Source organism: Macrobrachium nipponense, chromosome 39 (genome assembly GCF_015104395.2).
Source record: "Macrobrachium nipponense isolate FS-2020 chromosome 39, ASM1510439v2, whole genome shotgun sequence".
Classification (NCBI taxonomy): Eukaryota; Metazoa; Arthropoda; class Malacostraca; order Decapoda; family Palaemonidae; genus Macrobrachium; species Macrobrachium nipponense.
In genome coordinates, this window is record NC_061099.1 from 28,523,538 (window position 1) to 28,537,914 (window position 14,377).

At 33.9% G+C, this 14,377-nt stretch overlaps 1 protein-coding gene across 1 annotated transcript in view; it reads left to right on the forward strand.

Moving 5' to 3' along the window:
• The first annotated feature begins 1,340 nt into the window (after window positions 1–1,340).
• Window positions 1,341–14,377, forward strand: part of LOC135210400 (glutamate receptor ionotropic, NMDA 2B-like) — a 44,437-nt gene continuing 31,400 nt past the window's right edge. The window contains exons 1-3 of the mRNA XM_064243304.1: window positions 1,341–1,376; window positions 5,270–5,383; window positions 6,185–6,405. Of these exons, the coding sequence (XP_064099374.1) occupies window positions 1,341–1,376; window positions 5,270–5,383; window positions 6,185–6,405 (371 nt within the window). The remainder of the gene's footprint in view (window positions 1,377–5,269; window positions 5,384–6,184; window positions 6,406–14,377) is intronic.

The following is a 14,377-nucleotide window of genomic DNA, read 5'->3' on the forward strand; positions in this document are numbered from 1 at the left end:
TGATAAAACCAGTGTTAATGTATGAATCGGAAACATGAACTCTAAGAAGAAAAGAGGAAGTGAAGCTTGAGAGAACAGAGATGAGAATGCTGAGGAGGATTATGGGACTATCACTCCTTGAGAGATTGGAAAATGCCGAAATAAAAAGGGCAGGCTTAGTAGAGATTACAAAGGTGATAAAAGAGTCACGATAGAGATGGTATGGGCATGTGTTGATGATGGATGATGAGAAGGGAGTGAAGAGAGCTCGGAAGGAACCTTTTAGAGGAAGAAGATCAAGAAGATCGAGACGGAGACAGAGAATTAGATGGCGAGATAAAGTGAAGGAAGATATTAAGAGAAGAGGTTTGGTGGAGGATGATGCCTTTGATAGAAGGCAGTAGAGAAGGTGCATTAGGCAATCAACCCCTTAATGTAGGGATACCTGTGGGAAAGAAGATGCTTAGATATGTGGATATATATATATAAAAAATTTCGAGACGTCACAAAAAATACCACCCACATCCCCCCCCCTCCAACCCCCAAAAAAGCAAGATGTTGATAGTGGTTTGTTAAATTCAGCTGAGTAATTCGTCTGTATGCTTTTATTTTGGGTATTAACTACATGTAATTTTCTTCTTTTTTTTTTTTAGATAAAAAGGGGATATGTTACACTATTGGTGGAGAGTTCTCTCTTTAAGGTTACTATGGCTTCTCGCGCTGCAGCTTCCTCTTGTACAAAGCTTCAGATCTAGTCCTTCAGGTAAGCTCTTTTTTCTGCACCTTCCTCCCATAACTCCGCCAACTGCTGACTATGTATAATATATATATATATATATATATATATATATATATATATATATATATATATATATATATATAATATATAGTAACAAAATTAGAGGCCGGAAAACTCGATAGTATATTAATTGTAATCAAGAAAAGAATGTTAACAGACATATCCAGTATGATAAATAGAGCGATGGAAGATTTTTAAGCATTCTTTACTGAGGAGCGGTCTTCTCTGGAATACTAAAATTAACGACTCATGAGGTTCTAGATATTTTTTTGTCTCGTAGAAAAACTCGGTCTTCGATGGGAATACTAATTTAAAAGGATGATTCAAAAATCTATGAAGACACAAATAACTGCTTTGGTGGCTACTTCCACATTGAATTCTTAACGTAAGAATGCTATAGAAAACTGGAGGATCATAAATACATTCGCGATTTTCAATATCCTTTATAATTACTTTAACTCATTTTACACCGTCACTCTCAAGGCAAGGAGCTGATAGTGCAAGACCCACTGATCACTTTGCTTCAAGCTTCTTTGATGCCTGACTGTACGACAATTTGATCATGGATGGCAGTAATTTCTCAATGAATATTTTCGAGGTAAGAGAACTACATCAAATTTTTAAGATTTTGTTGCATTATCAATAATGTCGAAATATACATACAAAAATGACATTTGCCATTCAGGATTTCAGATATTGAAATTATTCGAAAATCCAATATGTATATATCCTTCTATTTATATTTGGCCAGAAAATTCTATTGTAATGTAGGAAGTTATAAACACAGTTATATACATATGTTATATATATATATATATATATATATATATATATATATATATATATATATATATATATATATATATGTATATATATATATATATATATATATGATATATATATATATATATATATATCTATATATATATATAGCTTGATGATAAATAACAGTGCCAAGACCAGGAAGAACATTCTTATTAAACGAGCTTTCGAGGTTTAAAACCAAACTCATCTTCAGGCTGAAAAAATGACAAGGATGAGAAATCACTAAAATTACATTAAAATGAATTGTCTTATTAAAAGCATCAGTAAAAGCATAAAATAAAACGAACATCACATACAAACTAAAAATTACGAAAAAAAAAACTAAAAACAAAACGCAAAACATACAAAAACAGAGATCAAAAATGAAAATAATCTGAAAGGTAAACAAACTACACTCAAAAAAATAAAAAATGGCTAACGACCCACTTTGTGTACCTACTATGAAACTATATGATAGCTAGTTGAATACGGACGAGTTGTTGTTCAATTCCCGGTTCATTTTCTTAATAAACAGCGACTCTGAAATTAAAAGTCCAGTCTATTTGAGCAAAAAGACAGTACTCTAAAAATCTAGGTGAGTGAAAAGGATGGTCCTGTGCTAAACTGTGTTCCCTTATGGCAGAAAAAGTGGTTTAGAAAGAGAAACCTAGTTCTAACGGAAAGACCTCTGTGTTCCAAAATTCTGTGTCTAAGCCAGCGGGAACTGGATCCACGTATCGCAGACCACACTGCGAACAGGTAAACAAGTAAACGACATCGAATTAAGGTCCGCAGGAAGAGCAGGCTTCTCCCTCAAAAGTGATCCTACAGTAAAAGGGTTCGTAAAAAACAAATCTGAAAACTAACTTGAGGAAAACTGTGCTTAAATATTTCTTGTAACTTTTTTCGTACCAAGTAGCTACTATGACCAAGGAAAGGCAATTTAATATACTTTACATCTTTACTAGCAGTACTGTACACCGGTCTGGTACAAAATTTCTCATCTCGAAAAAAGTTTTTCAGAACTTTGTAAAAGACAAATACGGGATAAGAATTTTCGGAAAAATAATTCTGGAGGAAGACCATGTCTTGATGAAATAAATTAAAAATCACAACCAGACATGTAAGCTCTATTTATCATAGTACGTATTGAATTAATTTTAAACAACTTTGGTGAAAAACTAAGATAATTCAATCCAAGCCAGTAAAGTAATATATATAGGTATAAGCCACAAAGGAAAAAATAAACCACGGAGTTTCTACAAGAACTTTCGAATCGACGTCCTTTACTTAGCAGACAAACTGACTTACATGAGGAATTTACAGTACAGGAAAGGTCGTATAACTGACAGATACGGATTATAAGGAGAATAGTACCTAGAATCTGGCACACCTAGAGAATGAGTAACCTTTCCGAACAAGCATAAACATGGGTACAATTTAAAAACAAAAAGATTAAGTCCCACTGCTCAAACACATGTATGTGTGTATATATATATATATATATATATATATATATATATATATATATATATATATATATATATAATATATATATATATATATATATATATATATATATATATATATATATATATATATATAGATATATATATATATATATATACACACACACATATATATATACATATATAGTACACACACACACACACACACACATATATATATATATATATATATATATATATATATATATATATAATATATATATATATATATATAAAATGTGTGTGTGTGCGTGTATATATATATATATATATATATATATATATATATATATATATATATATATATGTATATATATATATTTATATATATAGCATATAGATATATATATATATATATATATATATATATATATATATATATATATATATATATAAAAGGTAGAAGCCACGAAGGTAAGCGAAACAATGGAGTATCAGCAAGATCTTTTGACTCAACGTCCTTTGCTTAGCAGACTGACATACATTAGAACTGAGTGAACAAGGAAGGGTCTTATAAGTGGTGATAGGAATTATAAAGGAAATAAGTACTAAGAATCCAACACTTCTGGAGAATTAGTAACCTTCCCAAACAAAACATGGGTACAATTTAAGAGGCTTTCAAAAAGATTAAGTCCAACTGCTCAGCCGCGGACAAGACAATTAAAGGATTATGCATGTCTGCAACTGACCACATTCAAACTTTTGGTAAACAAAAACCTTTTTTTGCAAGATAAACATATTAACAGAATATATATAGAACATCCTTATACAAAGAAGATATCTATGAGGCAACTAATTTACATTTAAGTCTATGAATGTATCTTTGAGGCCATTCTTAAGCATGTTACATATACAAAGATCAAAATGAAACAGGCCACGACTGATATTGAAATTTGTGGGAAGTAAGCTGTATAATGGCAGAGTCTAAAAGATTTTGTGGTAAGACATCCTTTGTATCTTGCAGTTACTGAACTGGCAATCCAGTTTATCCAGTAGTTGTTTTCACTTAAAAGAATAAATATTACATTGGATGTTTGCCCAGTATTGACAGAATATTTATGCTGTTTGATTCTTACTTCTAAGCCAACATAAGAAGAGGGGCAGTCCATGCATGGAGTTTTATATATTATGTTGTTGCTTCCCCTAGGGCCATTTTTTATTACCATTCCTCTTAGCGTGTTTTTATAGGAAAAAACGAGGTTGAACTTGAAGGTTTTAATAATGATTTTATGGTTTCAAAATCGTTAAAATAAGACAAACTGAGAATGTTCTTCCAAGTTTCTTTCTCTGTGTTATTTACACTATCAAACTTTTAATAGGCATTATTATAGCTAATATCTAATAGAGTGAAGAGATCTGTCCCTATTTTTCTTATGTGTTCAATTTTTTTATCCAAATATTGGGGACTGACAATGCACAATTATATACTCGTAAAAACGCAGAGGAAAAAATTGATATTTTTATATTAAGATGGTGGCCTAGATAAAAATGGACATAAGTGAAGTTGTTGGTTGATATCCTATTAATACTGAATTTACATTGAAATGGTTCTCTATGTATCAAAACATCTAAGAAAGGGAGGCAATTGTTTTTTTCCAGTTCTAAAGTAAACTTAATCGATGGTACCTGGTTATTTAATTTGGAAGTAAATAATTTACATTAATACCAGCAGGCAAAACGGCTAAAATATCATCAACATATCTATACCACTTTAAAGGAATATTTAATGATATTAGGTAAATAGTGTTTACCAAACAGTTCCATGTACAAGTTTGAGAGGAGTTGTGATAAAGGGTTGCCCATTGCCATACCAAATATTTGATGATAAAATTCACCATTGAATGTAACTTACAATCACAAATGCACAACCTAGTGAGTGAAAGAATGTGACTTCCGTGATTCGGTTTTACCCACACACATGTGTATATATATATATATATATATATATATAATATATATATATATATATATATATATATATATATATATATATATATATATACATAGATACATGTGTGTATGTGTGTGTGTCTGTAAGAAAAGTCGGAGGTATGGTGTCTGGTAAGGAAAGAAGTTTGTTTGACGTTTTATCTCCATGATCAAGCATTATTTGAACATACATGACTGTTTTGTGTTCTTCATCGTAAAAACTCTTATTCTGTCTTGTTTACCTCTCCAGGCCTTTCATGCACTAAATGTTACGCACTTAGTTGCTGTTATGGAAACTCGGGCATCTAAACAAAGTAACCTTTTGGTTAGCGAGCTCACATCAGTGGTCCAAGCACTCTCAAAGGTAAGTTTTTTGCTTTCATCTTATTTTGGGTTCGTTTCGCCTTTTATTTTATTTATAAAAATTATATTTACAGTTATGGAAGGGGAGATTATTGTTACAGAATTAAAACTTCCAATATTGCCTATCTGATTCATTCTGGAGATATCGCTGAGAAACCCTGAATAAGATGAAGATCAGGGCAGTTAACCACGAAATTAGTAATACAACAAAAATAATATTACATCTCCATTAATCCTTGGATAAAGTTTCCAATCCCATTAGTGTTGGCGACTGTGACTATAATTCTGAGTATTACTTTTGACTATATATTTTTACGATATATTGTCAAATAAAAAATTTCCCTTCAATAGTAGAAGATCTAATAGAATGTAATGAATTTCCTAGTTTTTAGTTTTCAGGGAAAGAAAACTATTGAAATGGCTTCATCTGTCCCTTCGCTTTTTTTTTTTTTTTTTTTTTCTGCCAGTAACTTTGCTGTCCGCCCTCAGATCTTAAAAACTACTGGTCGTAGAAGGCTGCCAATTGGTATGTTCATCATCCAACCCCCAGTCATCAGCCAATTTCAGCCTTCTAGTCTGTGGTTTTTATTTCATTTAAGGTTGAATTTATCCAAAACAGTACGTCCCCAACGCAACAATACAGGCCACCACCCGGCTGAGAATTTCATGAGCCGCGTTATACCGAGAACACCGAAAGATAGATCTATTTTCGGTGGCTTTGATTATACGCTGTACAGAAAACTCGATTGCAGCGAAGAAAACTGCGGCACATTTTATTTTTTATGTGTATTTTTCTTGCCAGATAAAGAGAATGTCCCCATGCCTAACCATTGTACTTGCCAATGATGACATCGACTTCCTTATAAACTTCATCGGAATTTCTTCTGACAACGGCCTCCTGGTCACATACTCGGCTTTGCTTTTCACTCATATGACGTCTGATTCTCTCCAGATGGTTCAAGATCAACTCTCAATCATTAATGCAGCTGTTGTCAGTCTAAAGGAGCTAGAAATTTATCAAAGGTAAGAACATTAAACGCACACACTCACACACACACACACACATACCACATTTCTTGACTGATTTTGGTGAGATTTTAAATATAAGTCAATATCAAACTGGGGAAGGTCATGGTGAAAACAATTAAAATTGGTCCATTGTTTTGGTAAACGGGGGTCCTTTGGGAATGGGGTGAAATGTAAAAATTACCGAAAACAACAGATATTAGTGTCTAATCCATAGTTTTGAAGGTCGCTGTGAAAGATAGTGACACCACTGATGCACTTCAAGTCCAAGTTCATCCCTGGCGGAGGCGGTGACAAGGGGCTGGAAGGGTGTGACAAGTAAAAATAACCGAAAACGACAGATATTAATTTCTAATCCATATTTTCCAAGGTCGTTGAGATGAATAGTGACACTCCTGATGCCCTGCAAGTCCAAGTTCAGCCACAATAGGGAGAAGGGCGGGTGAGAGGGTGTGGGGGAATGGGGGTGGGGGGGCATGTGAAATTAACCAAAAGCAACAGATATTAGCATCTAATCCATAGTTTTTGAGGTTGCAGAGATGAATAGTGGCACTCCCAATCCCCTTTGAGTCCAAGTTCAGCCCTGATAGGATTGGGGGGGGGGGGGGGGGGTGAGAAGTGAGTGGGAGGGGGGAGACTTGTGAAAATAGCCAAAAACTACAGTTATTAGTATCTAATCCATAGCTTTTCGTTTATAAGGTAGCTGAGATGAACAGTGACACTCCTGATGCCCTTAAGCCTAAGTTCATCCCTGATAGGAAGTGGGTGGGAAAGTGAGGGACAGTGAAAAATAACCAAAACAACAAATATTAGAGTCTAATTTATAGTTTTCATGATCGCTGAAATGAATAGAGAAACTTCCGATGTCCTTTAAGGAGTTTGGGAAGTGGGTGATATTTAAAAATTACCGAAAACTGCAGATATTAAAGTCTAATCCATAGTTTTTGAGGTTGCTGAGATGAAAGTGACACTCCCGATGCCCTTTGAGTCCAAGTTCAGCCCCAATAGGAAGGGAGTGAGAAGTGATAAAAAATAAAATGTAAAAAATGACGGATGTTAGTGCCTAACCCCAGTATTTAGAGGTCACTGGAATTAATAGCAGGATTAACAGTAGGAACAACAGGATTAATAGTAGAATTAACAGTAGGAATGGGAGTGAGAAGTAGTGAAATATAGAATTTCAAAAATATTGGACAGTATAACTGAAGTAACTATCTTAAGGGAAGGGAGATAGTAAGAAAGAGAGAGAGAGAGTAAGATGGAGAGGAAGCGAGAGAGAAAGAGAGTAGAGGGGGTCTGGGAGGAAAGAGAGAGAGAGAAAGAAAGAGAGTTTATTGGTTATCATTCAGAGGTTTCCCTGGCAGCGCCGGGTTGGTCAGCTAATATAGTATAGGGTGGTGTTTGTGTATATATGTGTATATATATATATATATATATATATATATATATATATATAATATATATATATATATATATATATTTATATACAGTACAAATGGATATGGGAAGCGTTGCTATCAACCAAACATACAACAAGGAGCTGAAGGAGACGTCATGTACCAGTAATTGTCCATTTATTAAACGAGCTGACGTTTCGAGGACACAGCCTCATTTTCAAAGCTGAAAAATGTAATTATATTATATAAAAGACTTAAGAATTAAGAAATTTACAATTTAAAAAATATTTATTTACACTTTAAACAAAAATTAAAAAATTAAAAAATTAAAAAAAATAAAATGCAACAGACAGAATGAAAGAAACAGACCGCTACCTTTCAGGAGGCGGGAACCCAAGGACTTATTGACATAAAAAACAGAGACAGGGGCACACTCAAGACAGGTACAGTGTGTGGAGGTAGTTTGATTGTTTAAAGGAGGAACAAGCTTCTTAATATATAACGATTCGGCTATTGCCTAATTGATGAGGTGAGGTGGCTCTGGAGAGAATTTTAAAATGTTTATATTCAATATCTTTTTTACATTTTTTGGCATGATCGCGTATATTAGAAAAATTTCAGGATTAGTTATGTTTATTGCCTGTTCTGTAACTAACTCCCGATGACAATCAATTCTAACTTTTAGTAGGCGACGAGAAGCCCCCACATATTTTCCCCACCTTACATTTGGGGCAAGTAATATAAATAAACGACATTGGAAGTCATCAAGGAGCTTAGTCTGTCTTTATGTTTAAAAAGCGAAGCAATGGTTAACGGGTTCTTTGGTATAATTCTACTGTTAACTCGCCGGAAGGTGTCGGTGAATAAGGTCATTTAACTGAACATAAAAGGACTTATGAATAAAAGGAATACTGAAGTAAAATGCCAACTTGGGTACAGTAGGAATATTAAAAACAGGAACAAACTTACGATTAAGAAAATTATACAATTGTTTAAAAAAAAGCTTGGATGGGTAGCAATTTTCTAAAAAAATAATTTTGGAGAAATGAGATTTACTTGGTGGAAACCAGACCAAGTGGAGGATAAAGTATAGGCCCTGTGGAAGAGAGTACTTAAGGAGTTTAGTTTGAAATTAAAATGACAACTGCTATAAAAATTTAAAAGTACTAAGCCAGTAAAAGGTGGTGTTTTCTAAAAATAGAAGTACAGAAGCCTGCTCGTTACGGGAAACAAGTATATCCAAAAAAGCAAGTTTATTGTTTTCTTCGTAATCGATCGTGAACTTAATGTTGGGATGGGAAAATACATTGCGATTCAAGAAACTGATCAGCTTGCTCTTTAGTTCTAAAAAAGTAAGAAGGTGTCATCTACGTATCGTTTGTAAAATAACGGCAGAAAAGAGAGGGGACAGTTGTCCAGCAACTGTTCCTCTAGATGGCACATAAAGATGTTAGAAAAAAAACTGGGCAAGCCAAGAGGACTGCCCATGGGGGGCCATACCTTCAACCTGAGTGTAAGCTGTATTATTAAAAATAAAGGCAGTGTCCTGCACTGCCAGTTGCAACATTTTCTTAAAATTATCATATTAAAACCGTGAAATAAAAATTTCTCGTTGGGTAAAAATTTTGTCTAAGATTATTTGTATTGTCTCTTCCACAGGGACATTGGAAAAAGAGACTCCACATCCAAGCTTACCATAAATAAATCAGAATCTTGCATAAGAACGTTGCCCTAAATTGTTCGGAATTTTTGAACTGAATAATTATTCATGGAAAATTCACTCAATAAGGGCACCCAAAAACTTAGCCATCTTATAATTATAAAGAGCAAGCTGATCAGTTTCTGAATACGCAATGTAGCCATCCCAACATTAAGTTCACGATCGATTACGAAGAAAACAATAAACTTGCATTTTTGGATATACTTGTTTCCCGTAACGAGCAGGGCTTTCTGTACTTCTATTTTTAGAAAACAAAACCTACCTTACTGGCTTAGGTACAAATTTTTATAGCAGTTGTCATTTTAATTTCAAACTAAACTCCTTAAGTACTCTCTTCCACAGGGCCTATACTTTATCCTCCACTTGGTCTGGTTTCCACCAAGAAATCTCATTTCTCCAAAATTATTTTTTATAAAATTGCTACCCATCCAAGCTTTTTTTTTTAAACAATTGTATAATTTTCTTAATCGTAAGTTTGTTCCTGTTTTTAATATTCCTACTGTACCCAAGTTGGCATTTTACTTCAGTAATCCTTTTATTCATAAGTCCTTTTATGTCAGTAAATGACCTTATTCACCGACACCTTCCGCAGTTAACAGTAGAATTATACCAAAGAACCCGTTAACCATTGCTTCGCTTTTTAAACATAAAGACAGACTAAGCTCCTTGATGACTTCCAATGTTGTTTTTTATTTATATACTTGCCCCAAATGTAAGGTGGGGAAATATGTGGGGGCTTCTCGTCGCCTACTAAAAGTTAGAATTGATTGTCATCGGGGAGTTAGTTTACAGAACAGGCAATAAATTAACTAATCCTGAATTTTCTAATATACACGATCATGCCAAAAAATGTAAAAAAAGATATTGAATATAAACATTTTAAAATTCTCTCCAGAGCCACCTCACCTCATCAATTAGCAATAGCCGAATCGTTTATATATAAAGAAGCTTGTTCCTCCTTTAAACAATCAAACTACCTCCACAACACTGTACCTGTCTTGAGGTGTGCCCCCTGTCTCTGTTTTTTTTATGTCAATGTCAAAAGTCCTTAGGTCCCGTCTGAAAGGTAGCGGGTCTGTTTCTTTCATTCTGATCTGTTGCATTTTATTTATTTATTTTATTTTTTTTATTTTTTAATTTTTGTTTAAAGTGTAAATATTTTTAAATTGTAAAATTTCTTAATTCTTAAGTCTTTATATATTATAATTACATTTTTCAGCTTTGAAATGAGGCTGTGTCCTCGAAACGTCAGCTCGTTTAATAAATGGACAATTACTGGTAACATGACGTCCTCCTTCAGCTCCTTGTTTGTATATATATATATATATATATATATATATATATATATATATATATATATATATATATATATATATATAATAAAAGGAGCCCAATAAAAACACCAAAATGTAGAGAGAAAAAGTACTATATTTCAGAGACTGCTGTCTCTCTCTTCAGGTATATGAATGAGAAAAGTTTACAGAAAAGGTGGTATTTATACCAAGAGATTCGTCCACAAGTAAGCCAATTTAGGTCACCCCCGCTGATAATCTTCCTTTAATCTTCTAAGCATTGGTTGAATGAACACTTGCGTCGACGATATCTGATATCAATTCCCTTTTGAGATGTTCATTACTGCTTCCTCTTTTTATTAAGGCCGACCTTCATCATTTGACTCTTGTACCGGCAGTTGCTGCTATTAAATTACACGTGACATATTCCAGTTTATTCTATTGGTTATGTTCATTTATATGGTTGAAAAATACCGAGTTCTGTTGTCCATACCTAAACTGACGTTTATGTTGTGTTAATCTCTGGGGAAGTGATTTACCTGTAAATCCGATGTAAGATTGGTCACAGTCCTGGCATGGGATCTCATATACCCCAGAGTCTTTGGGAGATGTCTTTTGTTGGACGTTAATCAGGGATTTGGCTAAGGTATTTGGGTAGTAATGCAAAAAGGGTGGATTTCCAAGGGTGTTTTTTTTGAGTTACTCTCTTATTCGTCTCCAGGTGGGGAATTTTTATTTTATTGTTGGGTGTCTCTGGTCTTGTCTTTAGGGGGTCGGTAGAAAATTACGTTTGCTTTTTGAATTGCTTTCTCAATTATATGGTCAGGATACTTTAAAGATGAAAGTTGCTTGCGAATTAGTTCAAATTCTTTTTCCAGGAAATCTAGGGAACAAATTCGTATGGCTCTTAAGAATGTTGTAGCTACACCTATCTGTAGTATTGTCATGATAGCTAAAGTAGTGAATATATGAAAGTGAGAACAAAATTGGTTTTGCTGTATATGGTAAATTGTATTCTGTCGTGTCTCTGATTATTAAAACATCAAGAAAAGGAATTTTGTTGTCGTTTCCCATTCAACTTTAAATTGATGCTGGGCACTAATGCGTTTAATTTTGAGAGGAATTCATTAAAATTACCCCCACTTACTTATCCCAAAAATGTTAGTATGTCATCCACGTATCTCATCCACAGCATGTTTTTGGGTTTTATTGCATTTATTACTGTAGTTTTCAAAAGTATTCCATGTACAGATTGGCTAAAAATAGGACTTAAAGGACTACCCATACTCCACCGAATTTTTGCTTGTAGAATGATTCCCCCGAATGAAAATACGTATTAGATGCACATAATTCAACTAACTTTTATTTTGTCAAGTGCCAAAGGGAAATGATCTGAATAGGGGGATAATTTTTCCCTTAAAAAACTGAAGAAACGTCCTGTACTGGTACTTTTGTGAATAGGGAGTCTACGTCAAGGCTTAAAAGTTTTATGTTGTGAAGTGGTATATGTGTTCTCTGAATTTGTGACAAAAGTCTTCCGAATGTTTGATGTGAACTGGGAGGAAAAAAGTGCTAAACAAAAAAGGAGAAAGGAGGCCAGCTAAACCATTTAAAAATTTGGTAATTGAAAGCTCCGGCGCATGAAACGATGGGTCTGAATGGAAGATTGTCTTGTGAGTTTTGGGAAGGGGGACCCATAAAAGTAGGGTAATTTAGGATTAATTACTTTAAATTTCTCTAATAGTTCAATACTCTTTTTGTCTTGGCCAATTAATCTTACTTTCCGAAAAAATTCTGTGGGAACGTTCTGGAGGGGATTTTTCGTCAGTTTTTCGTAAGTATTTGTGTCGCTAAGGAGCTGGTTGATTTTGTCGAGGTAGAAGTCTTTGTCCATTATTACAATTTTGCCGTCTTTGTCGGATCTACTTATTATAACATCTAACTTTTTAGCGAGTGGATGGCTATCATGAATCTGCGGGGAAACAGGATATTTCTTATGAAGGTCAGTTAAAGCATTTGAGTAACACTCCTTTTAAACATATCTCTTCACGGCTGTAGTTTTGTCAGATATGAATTTATCAAAAGCCACTATGAAGTCTAGGTTGTTTTTGCGGTCTGGCATAAGGGCAAAGGATAAGCCTAAATTTAGTTTTAAATTTAGGCTTATCCTTTGCCCTTATGCCAGACCGCAAAAACAACCTAGACTTCATAGTGGCTTTTGATAAATTCATATCTGACAAAAAACTACAGCCGTGAAGAGATATGTTTAAAAGGAGTGTTACTAAATGCTTTAACTGACCTTCATAAGAAATATCCTGTTCCCCGCATATTCATGATAGCCATCCACTCGCTAAAAAAGTTAGATGTTATAATAAGTAGATCCGACAAAGACGGCAAAATTGTAATAATGGACAAAGACTCTACCTCGACAAAATCAACCAGCTCCTTAGCGACACAAATACTTACGAAAAACTGACGAAAAATCCCCTCCAGAAACGTTCCCACAGAATTTTTCGAATTTTTTGGAAAGTAAGATTAATTCGGCCAAGACAAACAAAAAGAGTATGTTGAACTATTAGAGAAATTTAAAGTAATTAATCTAAATTAACCTACTTTTATGGTCTTCCCAAAATCACAAAGACAATCTTCCATTCAGACCCATCGTTTCATGCGCCGGAGCTTTCAATTACAAAATTTCTAAATGGTTAGCTGGCCTCCTTTCTCCTTTTTTAGGCATTTTTTCTCCCAGTCACATCAAACATTCGGAAGACTTTTGTCACAAATTCAGAGAAGCACATATACCACTTCACAACATAAAACTTTTAAGCCTTGACGTAGACTCCCTATTCACAAAAGTACCAGTACAGGACGTTCTTCAGTTTTTAAGGGAAAAATTATCCCCTATTCAGATCATTTCCCTTTGGCACTTGACAAAATAATAAAGTTAGTTGAATTATGTGCATCTAATAACGTATTTCATTCGGGAATCATTCTACAAGCAAAAATTCGGTGGAGTATGGGTAGTCCTTTAAGTCCTATTTTAGCCAATCTGTACATGGAATACTTTGAAACTACAGTAATAAATGCAATAAAACCCAAAAACATGCTGTGGATGAGATACGTGGATGACATACTAACATTTTGGGATAATAAGTGGGGTAATTTTAATGAAGAATTCCTCTCAAATTAAACGCATTAGTGCCCAGCATCAAATTTAAAGTTGAATGGGAAACAGACAACAAAATTCCTTTTCTTGATGTTTTAATAATCAGAGACACGACAGAATACAAATTTACCATATACAGAAAACCAATGTTCTCACTTTCATATATTCACTACTTTAGCTATCATGACAATACTATCAAGATAGGTGTAGCTAGCAACCTATTCTTAAGAGCCATACGAATTTGTTCCCTAGATTTCCTGGAAAAAGAATTTGAACTAATTCGCAAGCAACTTTCATCTTTAAAGTATCCTGACATATAATTGAGAAAGCAATTCAAAAAGCAAACGTAATTTTCTACCGACCCCTAAAGACAAGACCAGAGACACCCAACAAT